The following is a 23,308-nucleotide window of genomic DNA, read 5'->3' on the forward strand; positions in this document are numbered from 1 at the left end:
GTTTAATCAGTTTTCATTACTTCTTTCCTCAGGACCATTAAACATCTTTCCTCTCAGTCAGGATTTGTAAGGTAAGAGACTCTGAAAAATGAAAATGTGTTGATTTAAATGCAGTAAATTATATGACAAAAGGAAATAAATATTTTTTGTCTACAGCTGCCGTCACTTACACACACAATATGATTAATTTGCAACTGACATTATTTTTTTTCATAGACAAGGTGAAAAATGGGTGACGCTGCCATGAAAGAGTTTGGGGCAGCAGCCCCGTACCTAAGGAAGTCAGACAAGGAGCGTTTGGAGGCCCAGACTCGTCTCTTCGACATGAAGAAGGAGTGCTTCGTTCCTGATACTGATGAGGAGTATGTGAAGGCTTCCATCACCAGCCGTGAGGGGGATAAAGTCACTGCTCAGACTGAGAGAGGGAAGGTCAGTGAGCCAGAAGGCACAGCTTCCCTGGATGCAACTGGTTCCCAAGAGATGATTCAGGCCCATTTTGTCTTTTAGTCATATAGCAGAGAAATAATAGAAGACACACACTGCTGAACAAAGATCCTGTGCTCTCTCCTACACAGCACTTGTTTTCCTTAGGATCAATAACTGTTTTAACACTGATTATCTCCATTTTCAGACTGTCACGGTGAAGGAGTGCGATGTCCACCCTCAGAACCCGCCAAAGTTTGATAAAATTGAAGACATGGCGATGTTCACCTTCCTCCATGAGCCCGCTGTGCTGTTCAACCTCAAAGAGCGTTACGCAGCATGGATGATCTATGTGAGCTGAAAGCTTTAAAAAAAAATGATAAGCCACAGATTGTGCCCCTCACTTATACTACAACTACATCCATATATCAGTGCCTAATATAATTTTATCCTAAATCCTTTCTCGCTCTCTCATTCTCATAGACCTACTCTGGGCTGTTCTGTGTGACTGTCAACCCCTACAAGTGGCTGCCAGTCTACAACAAAGAAGTGGTTGTTGCCTACAGAGGAAAGAAGAGGACTGAAGCTCCTCCTCATATCTTTTCTATCTCTGACAATGCCTACCAGTACATGCTCACTGGTAAAGTACCTTCAGTTTTTTTGCTTTCACATAAAAATGGAAAACGCTAAGGAATCCCAGGATCCTTGACTGATTCTGTCTTCTCTTTTTTTCAGACAGAGAAAATCAGTCAATTCTCATTACGTAAGTTTTCTTTTCATGACTTTGTTAAATTTTATTATTATTTGTATTGTGATTTTGTGCTGATTAGTTCCAGTTATTCCCTTTAATATATGTTATATTTTAAGTGGTCTATTATTCCATATTAGAATAGAAGACCTGACTGTGATTGAATATTAACATGGCTAATAATTATGGATAATAACAGTTGGAGCTAACGCTGGGAGACAGCTTTATTTTGTAACAACCTATCTGGCGTGTCTCGTTAAGTTGGAGCGGATCTGAAAAACACACGCTAAAGACGAAAAGGTGTATCAGTACTTACAGACTGTTATGTATCTGCATCCTGTTGATTCATCAAAACTTAACAACAAGACTTAATCAGCTTGATTAGTTGCATTTGATGTTCCCTGCCTATTAGTTAATTTATCAAAAATAATTTGTGTCTTCAGTGGAGAATCTGGTGCTGGGAAAACTGTCAACACCAAGAGAGTCATCCAGTACTTTGCCAGCATCGCAGCTGGAGGGAAGAAAGACGGGAGCTCTGATAAAAAGGTTACTGTGCCGAATTTGTACAAAATAGAACATTTACTGGTGCATTGCACTGTTTTCTTTAGTGTTTATCTCTTTGACAAAATGTTACACTCCTGTATTCTTTTAGGGTACTCTTGAAGATCAGATCATCCAGGCTAACCCTGCTCTAGAGGCCTTTGGTAATGCCAAGACCATCAGGAATGACAACTCTTCCAGATTTGTAAGTTTCTGTCTGTAATGAAACAGCCCTTTGTGCCTCTTCTATATTAACTTTTTTTGTCATAAATTTTAGGGCAAATTCATCCGAATTCACTTTGCAGCCAGTGGAAAACTGGCCTCAGCTGATATTGAGACATGTGAGTAGTCTCTTTTCTCTACTTCTACTACTCCCATAATGACAACAATCCACTGGCCATTCACCTACATAATGAAATTATCTTCAACAGATCTGCTGGAAAAGTCCCGCGTCACCTTTCAGCTTAAGGCTGAGAGAGACTACCACATCTTCTACCAGATCCTGTCTCAGAAGAAACCTGAGCTTCTTGGTAAATGAAAAGAACTGATCTTTGGACCAGTAAATGCTGGTAGTTCAAATGTTATTATAAAGTATCTCCAGCATGAAAAGGCTGAACAGAAATCTGTTTTGCCTTTTCAGAGATGCTGCTCATCACCAACAACCCCTATGACTACGCCTTCATCTCCCAAGGAGAGACAACCGTGGCCTCCATCAATGATGCTGAAGAGCTGATGGCCACTGATGTGAGTGGGGATGCACCACAAAGACTTTTCATGGAATTATCTTATAGTGACCTCATGGTGTTTACTTAAAAATCATGCTTTACGGCTGACAGCTGTTGAAGAAAATATAAAATCTATTGTTCTTTTTAAATAAGATTAAAAAAGATATATTAAATGAAGAGATCAACCATGTTATCTTACTGTAAAGAAAGAATAATTTAAAAAAGCAGGAAAGAGGAAGATGAGAAAAAAATGAATGAATCCAAGTTAATGTGTGTAAGAGAAAATAGAGAAAAAAGAAACTGAAAATAATACTACTACCCTCAATATGAATAGTATTAATCTCAGTGACAACAATAGCTGTTGGCATGGGATCATGAAACTTAATGTCATTGAGATCACTGCGTGAGAGTAAAAAAATATCTGAATAGACTGGATTAGATGTCTGATGTCAGATGCCAACTATGATTTCATGTGGCTGTGATCCCGGTGGCTCAGAGAGCATATGCTGTCTTATCCTCCTGTCACTAGCCTGATACAATGCAAAGAGTCAGTGACGTATCAAATATAATCCCCCCTCTTTTCATTCAGGATGCCTTTGATGTGCTTGGCTTTACGCAAGAAGAGAAGAATGGCATTTACAAGCTGACTGGTGCCATCATGCATTATGGTAACATGAAGTTCAAGCAGAAGCAGCGAGAGGAGCAGGCAGAGGCTGATGGCACTGAAGGTTAGTGAAGCTCTCTGAAGCCTTGAGAGATGATAGACGAGATGTAAATCATGGAGGATTTAATGGTTAACTCTTGTTCTCAGATGCTGACAAAGTCGCATATCTGATGGGCCTGAACTCTGCTGACCTCATCAAAGGTCTCTGTCACCCAAGAGTCAAAGTAGGCAATGAGTGGGTCACCAAGGGACAAAATGTCCAGCAGGTAAGAATGAAGAGCTGAATGTCCACTGAATTATGATGATGATGATGATGATGATGATGATGATGATGATGATGATGATGATGAAGAAAGCAACATCCAGTGTACAACTCTCGCTATTTACTGTATCTTTTAAAGTTTGGATTTCTTTTTCTCAGGTTTACTATGCTATTGGTGCACTGTCAAAGTCAGTGTATGAGAAGATGTTCCTGTGGATGGTGGTGAGAATCAACCAATCCCTGGACACCAAGCAGCCTCGCCAATACTTTATTGGTGTGCTGGACATTGCTGGATTTGAGATCTTTGATGTAAGTGACATCCAGACCAGACCTCTTTCAACATAATATGAATCATTAGATAATAAATAAATTGGTATTTTTTTGCTTTCCAGTTCAACACCTTTGAGCAACTGTGCATCAACTTCACCAATGAAAAACTGCAACAGTTTTTCAACCACCACATGTTTGTGCTGGAGCAGGAAGAGTACAAGAAAGAGGGCATTGAATGGACCTTCATAGATTTTGGTATGGATTTGCAGGCCTGTATTGACCTGATTGAAAAGGTGAGGGACAGGCTAAATGTTCAGACATGAATAAATCAAGATTACTGACATTATATAACTCATTTTACTTTATCTTTTCATCTCCTCAGCCCATGGGTATCATGTCTATCCTTGAAGAGGAGTGCATGTTTCCCAAAGCCTCTGACTCCACCTTTAAAGCTAAGCTCTATGACAATCATCTGGGGAAATCCAACAACTTCCAGAAGCCAAGAATTGTCAAAGGAAAACCAGAGGCCCATTTTGCCCTGATGCACTACGCTGGAACTGTTGATTACAATATCAACAACTGGCTGGTGAAGAACAAGGATCCACTGAATGAGACGGTTGTAGGACTCTACCAGAAGTCTTCTCTCAAGATGTTGAGTATCCTCTTCGCAAATTATTCTGGAGCAGAATCATGTAAGAATAAAGTAAATGTACTATATTAACCTCCACTGGAAATGTCAATATTTTATAAAATGTTTAATTGTGAGAACTGCAAGACTAACTGCAGCCTGTGTCTATTATTGCAACCTAATGAGACTGTTAATGCTAATGTTTTATTAGCTGAAAGTGGAAAAGGCAGCAAAGGAGGAAGCAAGAAGAAGGGCTCATCCTTCCAAACTGTTTCTGCCTTGCACAGGGTTCGTAAAGACAAACAATGACTACTTCATATGGAAAATAATGACAGAAACATCATTTTGCACTTATAAGTTAAAGGTATACTTCACAATAACCTACACTTTAAAAAAAAAACTTTTGATTACCTCAACAGGAGAACCTGAACAAGCTGATGACCAACTTGAGGTCTACTCACCCTCACTTTGTACGCTGCATCATCCCCAACGAGACCAAGACTCCTGGGGCCATGGAGAATCCACTGGTGATGCACCAGCTGCGCTGTAACGGTGTGCTGGAAGGCATCAGGATCTGCAGAAAGGGCTTCCCCAACAGGATCCTCTACGGAGATTTCAAACAGAGGTATTATCTCACGCCATTTTTCTGTTACTATATAATTCCCAAAGAAAATAGAAATATAAGTCTTTCTTGATTTTCTAGATATCGCATCCTGAATCCTGCTGCCATCCCCGACGGTCAGTTCATTGACAGCAGGAAGGGAGCTGAGAAACTTCTTGGGTCTCTGGATATTGATCACAATCAATACAAGTTTGGACACACTAAGGTAATCAATAAAAGGGAAAAAGCAAAGCACATATATGTTAAATTGTCTAATATGTCCAGAAACATAAACAGTAAACACTAGTGAACAGTTATAGGACCAGAGTGTAGGATTTAGGGGGTATAATATTCATAATGACGTTTTCATTAGTGTATAATCAGATGAAATTAAGAGATGCTGTGTTTACGTTCACTTAGAATCCACCATCCTGTAATGTTTCTACAGTAGCCCAGCATGGACAAACCCAATACTGGCTTTTTCGTTACCTGAGGACCACCAAAGGTTCTCATACAAGCTTGGAAGGGGGAAGAGTGAGGGAAGGGGTATTGAGTTGGTTGCAATCTGCCACCTCACCAGATGCCAGTAGATCCTACACATTGGTCCTTTGAAGCAAGATTATATAACTTTTGTTGAACAGTAAGCATTGTGACAAGTGACAACTGCAGGAAAATGGTAAATGTGAAAAGTAGTAGAAGAGTAAGTAGAGAGGAGTCATCAAGTTACTACACTGACTGAATTTTTTTCACAGCAATATATCTTAAGTTTGTGAGAATTAGTTAATATTTGCCATCTTAAGCTACTGGTCTTACAGGACCAAACAAGCCTATGGCAGAAAAATTTACTAAAGTGGGAACCATTAAGTGTAACACCTGGTGAACATTTACCTGCTGTGACATGCTCCTAAAGGTGTTCTTCAAGGCTGGTCTTCTTGGGCAACTGGAGGAAATGAGGGATGACCGTTTGTCACTCATTATCACTGGAATCCAAGCGAGATCAAGAGGTCTCCTGGCAAGAGTGGAATTCCAGAAGATTGTTGAAAGGAGGTCAGAGGAATCATCCATTTAAAATAAATAAAACCAAGTAAATGATTATGATTATTCATAATGATCTTTTTTTGTATGAAGTCATAGTAATAACTTTGGTTGATCTTGGCCAGAGATGCACTATTGGTGATCCAGTGGAACATCCGTGCCTTCATGGGGGTCAAGAATTGGCCCTGGATGAAGCTGTTCTTTAAGATTAAACCACTGCTGAGATCTGCTGAGGCAGAAAAGGAGATGGCCAACATGAAGGAAGAATTCCTGAAGCTGAAAGAAGCTTATGCAAAGTCTGAAGCTCGTAGGAAGGAACTAGAGGAGAAAATGGTATCACTTCTCCAAGAGAAGAATGACCTGCAGCTCCAAGTCCAGGCTGTAAGTATAATGAAGGGTTTTCTAATGATTAGATGTCAAAATATTCATTAAACCATACATAAAATAATGCATACATGCAACTTATCATGTGTTAGAATGTTATCTATTTAATAACGATTTGATTTCAGGAGCAAGACAATCTTGCAGATGCCGAAGAAAGATGTGAGGGGCTGATCAAACACAAAATTCAGATGGAGGCAAAAGCCAAAGAGCTATCTGAGAGACTCGAGGATGAGGAGGAGATGAACGCTGAACTGACAGCAAAGAAGCGGAAGTTGGAGGATGAGTGCTCTGAGTTAAAGAAGGACATTGACGACTTAGAGTTAACTCTGGCCAAAGTGGAGAAAGAGAAACATGCCACTGAGAACAAGGTATGACAACTCCCCAGCATGCTAGTGCATGAACAAGTGACATGTTTTTATCTTGTTTACAATAACTACAGTATTTATCAATTTGCAGGTGAAGAACCTGGTCGAGGAGATGGCAGCTCTGGATGAAATCATTGCCAAGTTGACCAAGGAAAAGAAAGCCTTACAGGAAGCTCATCAGCAAACACTGGATGACCTGCAGAGTGAAGAAGACAAAGTCAACTCTCTGACCAAGGCCAAGTCCAAGCTGGAGCAGCAAGTAGATGATGTATGTATTTAAAAGCTTGTTGTCTCCATCATTTTAAATATGTTTAGAAAGGTAATTCTCTGTCCAAAACATGTTGATGAAAATTGTGACCTTTTCTAATGATATAATCCAGCTTGAAGGTTCTTTGGAACAAGAGAAGAAAGTAAGAATGGATCTTGAAAGAGCAAAGAGGAAGCTGGAGGGTGATCTGAAACTGACCCAGGAGAGCCTCATGGACCTGGAGAATGACAAGCAACAACTTGAGGAGCATCTGAAAAAGTAATTATTCTTTATGTAGGCATGTATTTCTTACAATACAGATATGAAAAAGGATACAATAATGCTGATACTGCTATACAGTTGCTCTAGCTTTTACTATTTCCCTATTTTACCACAGGAAAGACTTTGAAGTCAGTCAGCTGAATAGTAAAATAGAGGATGAGCAGGCCATTGCCATTCAGCTCCAAAAGAAACTGAAAGAGCTGCAGGTAATGAATGACTCACATGTACTGGTTAAAAATTGGTAAAAGCTCAATAGTAAGAGTGACTAAATAATTATGGCTCAACAGGCCCGCATTGAAGAGCTGGAAGAAGAGCTTGAGGCAGAGCGAGCTGCTCGAGCCAAAGTGGAGAAGCAGAGAGCAGACTTGGCCAGAGAGCTGGAGGAGATCAGTGAGAGGCTGGAGGAGGCTGGTGGAGCAACATCTGCCCAGATTGAGATGAACAAGAAGAGGGAGGCTGAGTTCCAGAAACTCCGCAGAGACCTTGAAGAGGCCACTCTGCAGCATGAAGCCACCGCTGCCACGCTCAGGAAGAAACAAGCTGACAGTGTTGCTGACCTGGGAGAGCAGATTGACAACCTGCAGAGAGTCAAGCAGAAACTGGAGAAGGAGAAGAGTGAGCTCAAACTAGAGCTGGATGATGTGGTCTCCAATATGGAACATATTGTGAAGACAAAGGTTAGCTCAACTGACTGAATAATTTAGTGTTAATGTTGACATAGCAAACATAAGTAGGTATTTAGTGTGCAAGGGGTGGGGTGTATTTAAAATTCTTGTTTTGATGTGATTTATTTCAGACAAATCTAGAGAAGACATGTAGGACTACGGAAGATCAGATGAATGAATACAAGACCAAGTTTGAAGAGGCTCAACGCTGCATCAATGACTTCAATATGCAAAAAGCAAAGCTTCAAACTGAAAATGGTACTATTTTTGCAATTGTTACAAACTGATACCCAAGTATTTGATAGCTGACAATTTTTGTTTACAAAATGTTTTCAAACTTAAAAAAAAAAAAAAAATCTTTGAGGTTTTCTGTAAAAAAAACAAACAGAAAAAACAAAATGTTTAATATAGGTAAAAAAAAAAAGGACACAGACAATGACACTCTGCATTTTCCAAATTACTAGGTGAGCTCTTACGGCAACTGGAGGAGAAGGATTCCCTGGTGTCTCAACTCACAAGAGGAAAAATGTCTTACACTCAACAGATTGAAGACTTAAAGAGACAACTGGAAGAGGAGACCAAGGTAAAATCAGGTTGCATTGCGTTCATTTAATTCAAGTGGTCATTAGAGGAACTGCAGTTCTTGGCCCTTGATGGCTTCATTTTTCAGGCCCCAAGGTTGCTGCTTGGGTGTTACTCATTCATATGATTTTGTTTCAACAGGCAAAGAGTGCTCTGGCCCATGCAGTGCAGTCTTCTCGTCATGACTGTGACCTGCTCAGGGAGCAGTATGAGGAGGAGCAGGAGGCCAAGGCTGAACTGCAGCGCAGCATGTCAAAGGCCAACTCTGAGGTGGCTCAGTGGAGAACTAAGTATGAAACCGATGCCATCCAGAGGACTGAGGAACTGGAAGAGGCCAAGTAAGACAGTTTATGATGCAAATTCATTATTTAATCTGTAATTCCTAAAAAGACATTTTACTTCATCTATCGGGTCAGCTTTTTGTTTGTGTTATGTTCCTACTAAAATATAAGACGAACAAAAAGTTTGTCTGTTAGATGACTAAACAGCCAAAGTGGTTGATTTTTTATACAATTGTGTTATCCAACAGGCACAACTGCAGGAACATTAAATAATTTGAATGATTGATTTCTTTAGGAAAAAGCTGGCTCAGCGTCTGCAGGACGCTGAGGAGGCTGTTGAAGCAGTGAATGCTAAATGCTCCTCTCTGGAGAAGACCAAACACAGACTGCAGAATGAGATTGAAGATCTCATGGTGGATGTGGAGAGGTCTAATGCTGCTGCTGCTGCTCTGGACAAGAAGCAACGAAACTTTGACAAGGTGAAGTACTGCTGATAATTCCTGTGCACCAAACATATGAATTGGTAGCGTAGTCTCTCACACCTATAGATTGGATGAATCTTTTATTTGACCTTTTGATATTTCCCAGTGAAATGTGTTTATTAAACTTTATATCTTTCCACTTTAATTGTTTCATACACAGTGCACTCCCAAACCTGTAGTCCTGTCTCCATTCATGCAGCACATATCCACTTACTGTTGGTCTTTCTATTCACTGCAGGTCCTGTCTGAGTGGAAGCAGAAGTATGAAGAGTCTCAGTGTGAGCTGGAGAGCTCTCAGAAGGAGGCCAGGGCTCTGAGCACTGAACTCTTCAAGCTGAAGAACTCTTACGAGGAGTCTCTGGATCACCTGGAGACCATGAAGAGAGAAAACAAGAACTTACAGGGTAAGATTTACTACCAGGGTTTCTGGTCAGGTTTCTGTAGACATACTTTACAGAGTTAATTGCAAAGCCATCGTAATCACACTATTTTACATCCTACAGAGGAGATATCTGACCTCACTGAGCAACTTGGTGAGGGAGGTAAGAGCATCCATGAACTTGAGAAATTACGGAAGCAACTGGAACAGGAGAAGAATGAGATCCAGTCTGCTCTTGAGGAAGCTGAGGTACTGGTCTTCCTCTATGAGTAGATTTTACAGTAACACTGACTGCTGTTATGTTAAAAGTCTGTACTCTCCTGCCCACCAGGCCTCCCTGGAGCATGAAGAGGGTAAGATTCTAAGAGCCCAGTTAGAGTTCAATCAAGTTAAAGCTGACATTGAACGCAAACTAGCTGAGAAAGATGAGGAGATGGAGCAGTGCAAGAGGAACCTGCAGAGGACCATTGATACCCTACAAAGCTCTCTGGAAGCTGAGTGTCGCAGCAGGAATGAGGCCCTGCGTCTGAAGAAGAAGATGGAGGGAGACCTCAATGAGATGGAGATCCAGCTCAGCCAGGCCAACAGGCAGGCAGCTGAGGCCCAGAAACAACTTAAATCTGTTCATGCGCATCTGAAGGTAAACTAGTAAAGGAAAGGCTCGCTTTCTTAAGATGTTTCATATTCAAACTGTTTATAAACATTAATGTGATTGATGTCATCTCATTCAGGATTGCCAAATTCAGCTCAATGAATCTGTTCGGGCCAATGATGATCTTAAAGAGAACATTGCCATCGTTGAGAGGCGCAACAACCTGCTTCAGGCTGAGCTGGAGGAACTGAGGGCTGCTCTGGAGCAAACCGAAAGAAGTCGCAAACTTGCTGAGCAAGAGCTGCTGGATGTTAGTGAGAGGGTGCAGCTACTGCACTCACAGGTGAGACCTAATCATTCATTGCAATCATTTCAGATGATTCAATCTTGGACATTACAAAGAACTCAAAATTATCACTATTTCTTAAGTGTAACTATGGACCCTTTCTCACATCTCAAATATATGTAGAACACCAGCCTGATAAACCAGAAGAAGAAACTTGAGATTGATGCATCCCAGCTTCAAACTGAATTGGAGGAAGCAGTGCAGGAGTGCAGAAACGCAGAGGAAAAGGCCAAGAAGGCCATTACTGATGCTGCCATGATGGCAGAGGAGCTGAAGAAAGAGCAGGACACCAGCGCTCACCTGGAGCGCATGAAGAAGAACATGGAGCAAACCATTAAAGACCTGCAGCACCGTCTGGATGAAGCTGAACAGATCGCCATGAAGGGAGGCAAGAAGCAGGTGCAGAAGCTCGAGGCCAGGGTAAGAGAAATTCGCCAGTATACAAATTTATTTTATGATTTAGTGTATTATCTGCTAGAAGTAAACATTATATGGTAAATTGTGGCCATAAAGGGACGAACATGGTCAGCAACAATACTCAGATAGGCTGTGGCATTCAAACCATGATTGATTGGTATTAAGGGGCCCAAAGAGTGTCAAAAAAAACATTCCCCTCACCATTAGTGTCCAGTTTTGGCGAGCGTCTTGGTTGATGATGTGATGTGGAACCTGATCTGGTCTTATGCTGTTGTAGCATCCACCTCAAGGTTCGACGTGCTGTTAATTCTGAGAGGCTTTTCTGCTCACTAACGTTGTAGAAAGTGGTTATCTGAGTTACCATCACTTTCTGCACAATTCTGAGTAAAAACTCTAAAGATTGTTGATCAACATTATAATCCCATCACAGTCTAGTTTCTGGGCACAAACATATGTTCATCATTCCCTGGTCTGTTAATCCTGAGCAAAATATACATCTTTAGTCTTTAGTTTGCTAGCTGGTCAATTTCTTGACCAAGTAGTTTCTAGCTTTGCCTGTCTGCTGTTTGATTATGGGCAGGTACTGTACACTGTACCTTTCTCATTTCAGTTATCTCAATCAACGTTAAAATATATTGATTAATGGAGCTTTGAGCTTCTTGTGGACAGGTGAATTCCCAATATATGATTTTCTGATGTTTTCAGGTGAGGGAGCTTGAAAATGAAGTGGAGTTAGAGCAGAAGAAGAGCAGCGAAGCTATAAAGGGAATCCGTAAATATGAAAGACGCATCAAGGAGCTCACATACCAGGTCAGTTTTTGTTTCTTTCCATAATCTATACATTTGCCAATAAGTCTTGTGTATTTTCTTCCTTACAATGTATACTGTTTATAGTGGTCTTCTTACCTGCTCATGCATATCCATTGTCTGTCCAGTCTTCTGCTATACCATACCTACTTATCCATACTTTATTTTTGGAGAAATTAAGGTGGAAAACAAAGACAGTGCTCCTTACTGAACTTACGAGTCTTTTCCTATTCTCCTGATTTATACAGACTGAGGAAGACCGCAAGAATATTGCGCGTCTGCAGGATCTGGTTGACAAACTGCAGCTGAAAGTCAAAGCTTACAAGAGAACTGCTGAGGAAGCTGTAAGTGTGGGCTGGAAAACTTGTTTGTGTTTGTGTGTTCAACGTCTATAAGCTTCATAGTTACAGTTCATACCACATCTTTATCTTATACAGTTTAATATTTTGTCATGCTGTGACGCTAAAATACTTCCACAGTGACTTGTTTTAGACCTAACTTGTAAACAAAGAGACTGTGATTATTTGTGTAGCTGTCCCTTTCAGTTGATGATGATTGTAGTACTGTAATGTGTTCTGCGTTTTTGTTGAATCCTGCAGGAGGAGCAGGCCAATACTCATCTGACCAAGTTCCGTAAGCTGCAGCACGAGCTGGACGAGGCTGAAGAGCGAGCCGACATCGCCGAGTCTCAGGTCAACAAGCTGCGCGCCAAGAGCCGTGATGTGGGCTCAAAGGTAGGAAGCTCCTCTGTATTTCAACACACTTTATACACAGAACTGTCCTACACAATAATGAATTCCAATGCAATCCATTTCAAGTTGTGTTTTATATGTAATGCAAAATCTGTAGTGATAGAACATAACTTTTAATGGTAGAAATAAATCAAACCAGTCTTTGTACAGATCTTTTTTATTTTGCTTTTCTGGATTTGGTTAATTGTAAGTGTAATTTAATGGGGTTAGTGATAATATAATTTTTGTCACAGGGAAGGCTCCATGACAGCTTTGTTAGTGAGTTGACAGTAAAGATGGGTCCGAAAATGAGGGAAGAGCGAAATGTTATGTAGAAAAGGTGCCTGTCCAGACTCAACCCAGGATTTTTACTATAATGTCTTCATCACAGAGATTCTTTGTGAATGCAGAGACAGCAATAAACATTACCAACCAATCAAATCAAAGTAAGGGCAAATAAACCAAATAAAGATGCCAAACAATGCTTCATGGAAAAACTGTGGCTTGAAACTTACTGAAGATAAGCTTGGCTCTTCAAATGTTATATGAATTTCAATATATGATACATATAATCTTAGCTTTTCTCAAAATACATTCAGTACTGAATTATTTTTCCAATTGTACAAATTCAACATGACTTTTCTTGAACATTTGTGAAGCCAATATGCCTCAATGAGGAAATGCTGACATTAAAAAAGCATTAACTTCTAACATCTTCAACATTACAAAATGCAGTTTTGGTGTACTACCTTGTGTAACACTTGTTGAGTCTTGCTGGTCTTTTGTCTCTAATCCGTCTCTCTGTCTACTCTCTATCATCACAGAAAGGGCTAGATGAGGAGTGAAACTCACAGACGGCCACCTAAGAGCTTTGGGATCTCCTGTGCTGTAGTCCCCTTTGTCTCCAAAGTAACTGTAGAATAAAGCAAAGTGCATCCAAGTTGTGTAGAGTCCTCATTCATTTCAACCAGGAACAATGCTCCATGTTAAGTTTAAGATAGTCAGCAGAAGACAGACCTGTCATATAATGTATAGGTCAAATTCAATGGGCTCTATTTTCCTGTTCACCAGAGCAAACACTTTGTATGCAGTTTCCCTTGGGCACAGGTCTATTTTTTTTTTTGCATCTGTGCCTGTTTGGAAATTTCCAGGCACCAAACGTACATGTTTGCACCAAAGTGGAAGAAGAGGATAGGCTGTCTTTGTGCTAATTGGGTGGTGCAGTCCAATATTGTTTTCTCATTTTGGAGCAAAACCTGCTCAGACCATCTTGTTGCAAACGCAGATGCAGGGAAATTTGCGTGGCACACACAGAGACCTCTCCAAAATCAAACAACTCTAAATTATTTATTAATTATCTAAGTATGGCCTCTTTCCATTTGCTACAATTTTTTCATCTACTGCAGATTCATACACATCAAATTACATCTTAAGACTTAAAAAGATTACCAACAACGTTGTCTAGGATCCACATGATCCTGTGACCGGGAGTTGTGCAGAAACGTCAGTGCTACTGTTCTGTGTCTTCCTAATCGGAGTGGAAAGCTTTTATTGACAGATTATGCACCACTGACACGGAGTGGAAACCTTCATTAATTATTTAAATCTTTTGGTGAGACACCGGGATTTGATGTGAACTGACCTTGTGCCTTTTTCTAAATAACCTCCAAATGCCACTTTGTATTTGTATGTTTTAAGAAAGGGATATTTCATTATCTTCAAGTGGATGAATAAGGAAGGAAGTCTTCCAAATACTCTGAAATATGTTTCTTGTACTTTAAAGACATAAATCAGTGTTTTCAAATATGCAGAGGAGAAGAACAGCAGAGTTTAAATTAATTTGCCTCAAACTTAATTGCTGCTGCACCAACGCACATCAGCTGCCTGTCGATGACAGCATCGACTGACAGTATATTGTGGGCGATGTATAAATATTTTTGAGATATTGTGTATTTTTATGGAACTTCAGATTGTTTCGTTCATAGTCCTCAGTCTCTTGCCCTCGCTGCTGCTTTTAAAAGGGAATGAGATAAGCTCATGAGATTGGTCATTACTGAAGCTCGCCCCGACTCCATCTGTTGAGTCTGTATTCTATACACTAATAATGAATTCAGCCTCTCCTTCGTGTTGTTGTGCCTGGTTTGTGTCAGCGCCTATGGACACCAAAGTTGCAAAGAAATGTCTGATCAAGCTTATTTGTGTTGGCGGATTATTTATTCTGTCTGCATCCTGTTTCAAGAAAATAGAGCCCAGAATGTTAAAATTTCCAGCTTTCACTTTATCACTAATGAAAAATATCACCCAGTTTGTAAATGTACAGTACTTCAGTAAATTAAGACAGGGTTAGCAATAGAAAGCTCAAAAGGAAGTGAAAACACACACACACACACACACAGATATACACACACAGTGCATCTGCATTAGAACAAAAACTTACCACATGAACAACAGCATGTGCAGCATTGTTCAATGTGGAGGGTGACGAGTGGGAAAAGGTTCTGATGTAAAGTGGTTCACTCCTGCCACCTGGTGCCGACACTCTGAACTGTGTCTGACTTTCTATTGTTGCAGAGATGTTTTCAACACTCTGACAAAATTTTTCTTTTTTTTCCTTTCTTCACTGTCGAGACACACATGAATTTTAATAGCTGTTCTGGTATATCAAGTTGGTGTGTGTAACACGAACAGGCCTGAAAGTGTAGCAGCAACAAATATTGTACAAAAATATCTTAAAAAGTTTCTTTTAAATCCCACAATCTTTTATTGTTTCCCCTGAAAATTGAATTTTAAAAAAATCATCCAGTGATGTTTAATAATTTAACCAGATTCTACTACAAATTAACTTGTTCAACACTTTTCTCAAATATAGTGTAATTTCCATCATGTCAAAATACTGACACTGTAAACATAATGTCACCCAGTTCTTGAAAGTCTTGAAAATATAAGACTATAATTTATTTGATGAACAGATGTATAATAGCAAAATAACAAGGGATTTGCCACCAAGACACTAGCTGACACTAGCTGGAAGAAGAACTTCCAAGAAGAAACAGTGCTGATCTGCTCTGTCTGTTGATGTAGTATAAGAGAAGTACTTTCTTTTTGGCTGAGTGACAACCTGAAGCGCTAAAAACTTTGAAAATCAGATGAGAACAGTTCTGGAATCTCTATTCAGTAATGTGGAAATAGCATCAAGAATAAAATGTCTACATTGGGTTGATTAGGCTCTTTTGTCTATAGACCTCCAATGGCATTTTAAATGTTCCCTGACTTCAGATAGTCTTTGATATTTAGCACCTGACTACAGGTGATAGGTTTTATCTCTTCTGTGCTCAGTAATGTAATGAGAGTAAATTAAACATTTTACTTAAGTTAAAATATTGAGGAGGGGTAAAACACAAATTATACTGTATAATTTACTGACATTATTTTATTTGACATACATTTATTTCAATGGGTGATAATTAAATATTAAAATTTATCAAATTCCTTTTGAATTGTATTGTGATGATATAATCTTCTCATGTTATAGTTTTACAAATGTATATCATCCAAATGAATGATTCAGAGCAGGTGTCATTAAAATAAAACAATATTAGTTACTGAAGTTTTGGTTCCACAAACAGAGTGCAGTCTCACATGATGCATAACAGAGGAATATCTTGTGACATATATCAATATTGTAAAAAATAACCATGTTAATATTTTGCTGTAGAACATTCAGTAAAACAATATTCAACAAAGTGTTTCTAAAGCTACCACACAACTATTACAAACTGTGTAATACAATGAAACAGAATCAGTTCAATCAAAATTCAAGAAAATTCAAACAAATAAAAAGCTGAAACTGTTACATTGTAACTAATTACAACAAATTGATTTTAATCAGCTCTGTTACACTAAATCAATCTTCTAGCTGAATCAGTGACAGACTTACCTCATGCATCTGAGGCAGCACAGTAGAGAGACCGATACAAACGTCGAGCAGGAGCAAAGTGAGGGGTGGATTCACATCCACCCCTTGATGTTTGCTCGATGTTAGTCGAGTACTCAATGCTGACCTTGATCCCACAATGCTGTGCCCTTACGAGGTTTTAGATATCTGTAAGGAGATTATAGGATGATAGTGTTTTTCTTTGCCATCCACATTCTAACACGAACAAGACTAAATAAGCCATAGCTCTTTGTTTATCTTCCTGCTGACACCTTAAGATCATCGCTTTAACCTCATTAGCTTTGTGCTAGGTTTCACTGTGTCAACAGCTTAACAGTGCAGATCTGTGATGTTTAGAAATGCTTTAGAATTGATTAGCAGACGCCACCACACCACCAACAATAGCATATCAAGGTGACACCATTTGTTCTTTCCATTTAAGAGCTTAGCTGTCAACAACTGGTGGTACCTTAGAGGAGTCCGGCTGTGGCTCCGTGTCGATACAGTGAGAAGGAGATGAAAGCCAGGAAGGGGACACAGCATAGATGAAGATTTCCAACGGGATTCAGACAGCTGAGAATGAGAGTGAGTCCAACAATGTGAAAGCAAATTCTGACCAACCCTCACAAGGCCCACTGGAACATTGCTCAGCACCACAATTCAGTCTCATTTTACAGGAGGAAACAAAATGTGCCTATATGTCTAAAGGGCTGAGGGTGAAAAGCTTTCTCCTCGCAGCAGTGATCACCAAAATTTACTCTCTACTGAGGTTCCACAAACCTGGACAGATGGTAGTCAAATTCACACAAATTTAGTCAGTTTGTACATACTACATGGATTTAAACCATGAGGAGGAAACAACAAATGATTATGTTCCATTATGGAATAAAACTTTAAAAATGGTGAAACTCTAGGTCTAGAACAAAGAGAGGCTTCTCCATATATTTTCCCTGCCATGCACCTGTTACCCCTCATCCATCACGACATCACACACTGCAGTTCAGCTATATCAGTGCCCTCAAAGGCTGCCCTTCTCAATCAGAGAGAAAAAAATCCAGACAAGAATTTCACAGGGTTATCTTTGTCCTCAAGGCCAAAGGAAAGGGAATAATGCCATGACGACACCATGAGACAAAGGGTGTAGATCGAGCGGGGCAGAACAGTGGTGAGTGATAATTTAAAGTCCTTGAACTTAGCTCTCACTTGACAACAGCTGCAACACTTTATTGTCTCAGCAGCGGCTCTAGAAATGCATTTCACCCCCTGTCACTTTCACACATGACTGTCCTCGACTGAACTTTATCTTTTTGATTAAGAATCTTAGTGAGAAAAGTCTGGCACTGATCTCAAAACACAATGTTTGAAGAACAAAGACATCTGATTAAGTCAATAATTTCGCTTGTTTGTTTGCCTTCTGTTTGGGATTTAGAAGAGGGACAGAGTCAACTGGTGCTGGTGCTGTAAAAGGAAAAGGTTTCCTTTTATTCACTTTGGTCATCACATAAAAATGTGAATTTAAATGGAACATCTTTATCCCTGCCATGTTTTATATTTCCAATTTTTCAGTCATGGTTATTAAAAGCTTTCAGCTGCTAAGTAACTAAAGTAAATTATATACCTAGGACCTTCTTACCAAAATATACAGTGTGACCATAATAGGTCATGTGATTTGCCATCAGTTCATTATAATCATCATTAGCAAGTAAAATAATCAACAATTTTATACCACATGACAGGGGTTGAAGAGACACATAATTTTAGTTCAAGATTTAAATGTGAAATCAACAAATTTAATTAAATAAAGCCAGTAGCTAATGAAAAAAAATATATAAAATGACCTGTTATTATTTCTATGAATAAAATAGGAGTCATTTGATATCAAGCCTGTCCCTGATTCCCACCTCTTGCCCTCCCCTTTCTTTGCAACATGCATTGTTGTCCTCGCCTTGTTTGTCACAAGGTGAAAGCAACAAATAGCAGCAGTACATCCTGCCCAATTAGGAGAACGCTTTTTTAATGTGCAACCTTTCTCCAAAAATTCATCCCATATTTGGTGGATAAACAACCTTTATTAAGAGAGGGAGGGCGGCTGTCAGCGACAGGGCTGATCGCTGCACTAGATTTAAGGTTGAGAGTCAAAGGTAAGCAAAACATTTATGTACGGGATAAAAAGTGTGACACATTTCACTTTTTAATGTTAAAGATCTTGATATTTGCTGGTTTCGCTATGGAGTATTTGTGTGTAAAGTTTTAGTGATACACTTCACAAGGATCATGTTCTTTGCTTGTGGTAACAGATGGTGTTGTTGTGGCAGTAGTAATGGAATAATGCTTTGCTTTGTTATCTGGTTTAAACAGTAAGACCCTGACTGACACTGCTCTCCTTTTGTAGTCAAACCCACCCAAGGTAAATGTCACTTTTGATTCTATCTGAAATGTCTTTAATCATGACTATAGCCCCCGTACTTCAGTCAGGACTTTTCATGTACAGGAATTTAATTGTTGATACATGATTGAGAGTGCAAGGTTATTTGCATACTGAAGGGAGGGTTAACACAAACTTTGGATTCATTTTGGCTCAGTAAATTACTTTGTTTAAGCCTTTCTTTGATCTGTATCCCAGTAATCTCCAAGGCCACGATATGTAGATCAATAATTCACAACTCTACATTTTACTTTTGGATTTATGCAAGACCTTTATGTCAGATAATAAACTGACAGCACCTGTACACAAAAAATCGTAAAAATTGCTATCTATCTTGTCATTATTGTACATGTGTAATACTGATGGTTAATGCAATGTATGAAAGGTTGTAGAACAAGTCCTGTTGTACACGTTCTATCTCAATATGTGCACATTTTTAACAGGTTAAAAAATGGGGGACGCTGCCATGAAAGAGTTTGGGATCGCTGCTTCTTTTTTGAGGAAATCAGATAAGGAGCGTTTGGAAGCCCAAACTCGTCCGTTTGACATGAAGAGGGAGTGCTTTGTTCCTGACCCTGAGGTTGAGTACGTCAAAGCTACCATCAGCAGCCGGGATGGTGACAAAGTCACCGCTGATACTGAATTTGGAAAGGTAGATAAAATCTTGGTTTAGAAGAGTGCTGATGAACATATTTCAAGAGACTTGAAATTGGTTAGGCTTTGATCCCTGTGGTTGTAAAATTTATTAATTTCTTTTGTAGACTGTGACGGTGAAGGACTGCGATGTCCACCCTCAAAACCCGCCCAAGTTTGATAAAATTGAAGACATGGCAATGTTCACCTTCCTCCATGAGCCTGCTGTGCTGTTCAACCTCAAAGAGCGTTATGCAGCATGGATGATTTACGTAAGAAAACCTCAACATAAAACTTCATTGTTAAAGTATCTGTTAATAAGCAGTATTCTTATGACCAAGGAAAGCATTATGTTAACTTCTGATTATCTGCCCCTCTTCTCTTGCTATGATAGACCTACTCTGGGCTGTTCTGTGTGACTGTCAACCCCTACAAGTGGCTGCCGGTCTACAACCAAGAAGTGGTTGTTGCCTACAGAGGAAAGAAGAGGAGTGAAGCTCCTCCTCATATCTTCTCCATCTCTGACAATGCCTACCAGTACATGCTGTCAGGTACATAATCTGTTTAATCCTTAATCTCATTTAAATATTCAGTTCTGATGACATACCAGTTTTAATGAAAAGTTTGATAATTTCTCTTAATAACAGACAGAGAAAACCAGTCAATCCTTATCACGTAAGTCACACAGTCAACGGAATATCTTCAGTATTTAAAGGTCATGAGTCATGGTCTAAAACTTTCTGTCTCTTCTACTCAGTGGAGAATCTGGTGCTGGAAAGACTGTCAACACCAAACGTGTCATTCAGTACTTTGCCAGCATCGCAGCTGCTCCGACTGGGAAGAAAGATGCAGCCGCTGAGAAGAAGGTCTGTAATAAGAAATACAGTGTGCCTGTGACTATTTTACAATCAAAATATCAGTTGTGAAGCACAAACATATTTTTATTAAAATAATTTGTAAAACCTAAAACAAATTTTGTAATTTTACATACAATGAACTTGAGGTTTTGTCTTTATTTAACAAAATCAGGGAACCCTGGAGGATCAGATCATCCAGGCTAACCCTGCTCTGGAGGCCTTTGGTAATGCCAAGACCATCAGGAATGACAACTCCTCAAGATTTGTGAGTGTCTGGGGTATTGCAAATGGTATTCTGTAAATTTAAACGAATCACCTTCACTAAATGAGTGGGTCTGTCTCCTAGGGTAAATTTATCCGCATTCATTTCGACAATCGAGGAAAGCTAGCCTCTGCTGATATTGAAACTTGTAAGTAAAATTGTAGACATACCAAAGATTAACCCATCAAGTTTCAGTGGACCACAATAACAATTGATTTTTCTAACAGACCTTCTGGAAAAGTCTCGTGTGACCTACCAGCTCAAAGCTGAGAGGGACTACCACATTTTCTACCAGATCTTGTCTCAGCAAAAGCCTGAACTTCTGGGTAAGTGTACAAGATATATGTTTGATATATGGCTGTAACTGCATCATGTATTGTATCATAAATAAATACTTTCTATTTTGTTAAATATCTTTTCAGAGATGTTGCTAATCACCAACAACCCCTATGACTACGCTTTCATCTCCCAAGGAGAGACAACTGTAGCTTCTATCAATGATTCTGAAGAGCTGATGGCCACTGATGTGAGCTGAGTCTTCAAATCCCAGTCATCATTTTACGATGCCAGAAATGCATTTTTCATCATGTAATATCTTATTCAGGACGCTTTTGATGTGCTGGGCTTCACTCAAGAAGAGAAAAACAGCATTTACAAGCTGACTGGTTCCATCATGCATCATGGTAACATGAAGTTTAAGCAGAAGCAGCGAGAGGAGCAGGCAGAGGCTGATGGCACTGAAGGTAAGAGATAAATGGAAAAAAAATACAGCCACATGTGCTGAAGGAATCAGTAATAAACAAAGACAGCGATGACCTTGACACTTCAATTTCTCCATAGTTGCTGACAAAGTTGCATATCTGATGGGCCTGAACTCTGCTGACCTCATCAAAGCTCTCTGTCACCCAAGAGTCAAAGTAGGAAATGAGTGGGTCACCAAAGGACAAACTGTAAACCAGGTAAGGAATTGAAGTAGACCTTTTGAGGATAGTGATTGAATAAAAATCAGTTTTGAAGATACTACTAATAATTTTCTCTGGCAGGTTTACTATGCTATTGGTGAGATAATATAAACTTTTACTTTTTAGTTCAATTCCAAAATGAAGTCCACAAAGGTTTACAACAGTGTTTTCATTAATGTTTTCATTGTTAGGTGAACTATGCCGTTAGTGCACTGTCAAAATCAGTGTATGAAAAGATGTTTTTGTGGATGGTGGTGAGGATCAACCAATCCCTGGACACCAAGCAGCCCCGCCAGTACTTCATTGGTGTGCTGGACATTGCTGGATTTGAGATCTTTGATGTAAGCTTGAAAACACTATGTATCTATATGAAGCAGTTTGGTTTAAGGAGAGATTATCAAGTTGGGTCATACTGTGGCTCATTTGATTACAGTTCAACACCTTTGAGCAGCTGTGCATCAACTTCACCAATGAAAAACTGCAACAGTTTTTCAACCACCACATGTTTGTGCTGGAGCAGGAAGAGTACAAGAAAGAAGGCATTCAATGGACCTTCATAGATTTTGGTATGGATTTGCAGGCCTGTATTGACCTGATTGAAAAGGTGAGGCTATTATTCAGACATGAATAAAAGTAAATAAAAAATTGTTCTGTTTTCTAAATCACTCATATTTTGTCTCTTCAGCCCATGGGTATCATGTCCATCCTTGAAGAGGAGTGCATGTTCCCCAAAGCCTCTGATACCACATTTAAAGCTAAGCTCTATGACAATCATCTGGGGAAATCCAACAACTTCCAGAAGCCCAGAATTGTCAAAGGGAAACCAGAGGCCCATTTTGCCCTGATGCACTACGCTGGAACTGTTGATTATAATATCAACAACTGGCTGGTGAAGAACAAGGATCCACTGAATGAGACCGTTGTAGGACTCTACCAGAAGTCAAATCTCAAGCTGCTGGGTATCCTGTTTGCAAATTATGCTGGAGCTGACTCAGGTTTGTATTTAAAAAGGGTTAGAAGAGGCTTTTAAAGAACCCATATTGTATAGCATACAACTGTAAGTGAGATTTCTATGTCATTTTTGATTATGAAGCAGGTCTAGGTTCTATATTAATACTGTGAAAGCATCAAAGTGCTTAGTCCACAGACAAATACACACAGACCTGATCCGGAAGCTATGCCTTAAAATAAGCTGTCAGAACTTCTGTAACTTTGTATTGTTACAACAATTAGTCACTGCCTTCAACTATGCCCCAAGCCCCGCCCACCTGGACCCACAATCCAACCTTGCATGATTTTGTTGTTTTAACCTGAAACCTGCTATATTTTTATTTGATCACTCAGAGTCAATCAGAAGACTGTATTTGAAACCACAAATATATCTTCTTATGGATATCAAAACTTCAAACAAAACACTGGAAAAGTGTTATGAAACCTTCAATATGAATGCAAAAAAATCCTTATTTTTGTTACCATTACTGTTCTGTACCACTGTGTTACTATTGTATGTCACTACTGTTTAAAACAATATAAACATGTATCTTCAATATGCTTTTCTTTTTAAAGTTCTAATGATAAATATCTTATTTAGCTCAGGAGTCCGGTGGGAAGGGAAAAGGTGGCAGCAAGAAGAAAGGTTCTTCTTTCCAAACTGTATCAGCCTTACATAGGGTAAGATCAATATAATTTATACTAGTACTTGTTTTATATATGTGATACATTAGCTAATTGATCTTGATCATTAGCTTGTGAGTTTCCTCAAAGGGTCCTTTACTACAT

The 23,308-nt window shown here is 39.4% G+C and overlaps 2 protein-coding genes and 1 long non-coding RNA gene across 3 annotated transcripts in view; 2 read left to right on the top strand and 1 right to left on the bottom strand.

Moving 5' to 3' along the window:
• On the top strand, nucleotides 1-13,396 carry LOC111669812 (myosin-7). The gene is made up of 38 exons (XM_023426267.2): nucleotides 1-71; nucleotides 217-429; nucleotides 632-775; nucleotides 907-1,063; nucleotides 1,159-1,186; nucleotides 1,615-1,717; nucleotides 1,824-1,916; nucleotides 1,989-2,052; nucleotides 2,143-2,241; nucleotides 2,352-2,455; nucleotides 3,026-3,164; nucleotides 3,248-3,366; nucleotides 3,522-3,671; nucleotides 3,755-3,925; nucleotides 4,015-4,324; nucleotides 4,472-4,548; nucleotides 4,680-4,885; nucleotides 4,964-5,087; nucleotides 5,772-5,908; nucleotides 6,022-6,277; nucleotides 6,406-6,648; nucleotides 6,737-6,913; nucleotides 7,026-7,171; nucleotides 7,290-7,380; nucleotides 7,462-7,851; nucleotides 7,971-8,097; nucleotides 8,304-8,422; nucleotides 8,563-8,759; nucleotides 8,998-9,181; nucleotides 9,423-9,588; nucleotides 9,688-9,812; nucleotides 9,895-10,203; nucleotides 10,295-10,498; nucleotides 10,625-10,921; nucleotides 11,624-11,728; nucleotides 11,974-12,069; nucleotides 12,325-12,459; nucleotides 13,281-13,396. The coding sequence occupies exons 2-38, from the start codon at nucleotides 229-231 to the stop codon at nucleotides 13,299-13,301; spliced, it is 5,814 nt and encodes a 1,937-aa protein (XP_023282035.1). The 5' UTR covers nucleotides 1-71; nucleotides 217-228; the 3' UTR covers nucleotides 13,302-13,396.
• LOC147817945 (uncharacterized) overlaps nucleotides 12,617-23,308 on the bottom strand; it is a 10,950-nt gene continuing 258 nt past the window's right edge. The window contains exons 2-4 of the long non-coding RNA XR_015438466.1: nucleotides 16,860-16,963; nucleotides 16,394-16,558; nucleotides 12,617-13,369 (exon numbers count right to left, since the gene is read on the bottom strand). This is a non-coding gene — a long non-coding RNA (uncharacterized LOC147817945). The remainder of the gene's footprint in view (nucleotides 13,370-16,393; nucleotides 16,559-16,859; nucleotides 16,964-23,308) is intronic.
• The window catches only part of LOC111669811 (myosin-7-like), a 12,529-nt gene continuing 7,716 nt past the window's right edge, over nucleotides 18,496-23,308 (top strand). The window contains exons 1-17 of the mRNA XM_023426266.2: nucleotides 18,496-18,531; nucleotides 18,749-18,797; nucleotides 19,259-19,467; nucleotides 19,577-19,720; nucleotides 19,843-19,999; nucleotides 20,096-20,123; nucleotides 20,206-20,314; nucleotides 20,478-20,570; nucleotides 20,652-20,715; nucleotides 20,795-20,893; nucleotides 20,990-21,093; nucleotides 21,172-21,310; nucleotides 21,408-21,526; nucleotides 21,721-21,870; nucleotides 21,963-22,133; nucleotides 22,215-22,524; nucleotides 23,121-23,200. Coding sequence (XP_023282034.1) covers nucleotides 19,267-19,467; nucleotides 19,577-19,720; nucleotides 19,843-19,999; nucleotides 20,096-20,123; nucleotides 20,206-20,314; nucleotides 20,478-20,570; nucleotides 20,652-20,715; nucleotides 20,795-20,893; nucleotides 20,990-21,093; nucleotides 21,172-21,310; nucleotides 21,408-21,526; nucleotides 21,721-21,870; nucleotides 21,963-22,133; nucleotides 22,215-22,524; nucleotides 23,121-23,200 — 1,968 coding nt within the window. The 5' untranslated portion in view covers nucleotides 18,496-18,531; nucleotides 18,749-18,797; nucleotides 19,259-19,266. The remainder of the gene's footprint in view (nucleotides 18,532-18,748; nucleotides 18,798-19,258; nucleotides 19,468-19,576; nucleotides 19,721-19,842; nucleotides 20,000-20,095; nucleotides 20,124-20,205; nucleotides 20,315-20,477; nucleotides 20,571-20,651; nucleotides 20,716-20,794; nucleotides 20,894-20,989; nucleotides 21,094-21,171; nucleotides 21,311-21,407; nucleotides 21,527-21,720; nucleotides 21,871-21,962; nucleotides 22,134-22,214; nucleotides 22,525-23,120; nucleotides 23,201-23,308) is intronic.

This window comes from Seriola lalandi, unplaced genomic scaffold (assembly GCF_002814215.2).
Source record: "Seriola lalandi dorsalis isolate HSWRI2012SDOR001 ecotype SW California unplaced genomic scaffold, Sedor1 jcf7180002054824, whole genome shotgun sequence".
In the NCBI taxonomy this organism is placed as follows: Eukaryota; Metazoa; Chordata; class Actinopteri; order Carangiformes; family Carangidae; genus Seriola; species Seriola lalandi.

What these genes read in the sequence shown, in the direction of transcription:
- LOC111669812 (XM_023426267.2), top strand. Translation starts at nt 229, where the DNA reads ATGGGTGACGCTGCCATGAAAGAGTTTGGGGCAGCAGCCCCGTACCTA. An exon ending in TTATTCTGGAGCAGAATCAT is followed by an intron (nt 4,325 to 4,471) that starts GTAAGAATAAAG and finishes ATGTTTTATTAG; the next exon opens with CTGAAAGTGGAAAAGGCAGC. An exon ending in CTGTTTCTGCCTTGCACAGG is followed by an intron (nt 4,549 to 4,679) that starts GTTCGTAAAGAC and finishes TTACCTCAACAG; the next exon opens with GAGAACCTGAACAAGCTGAT.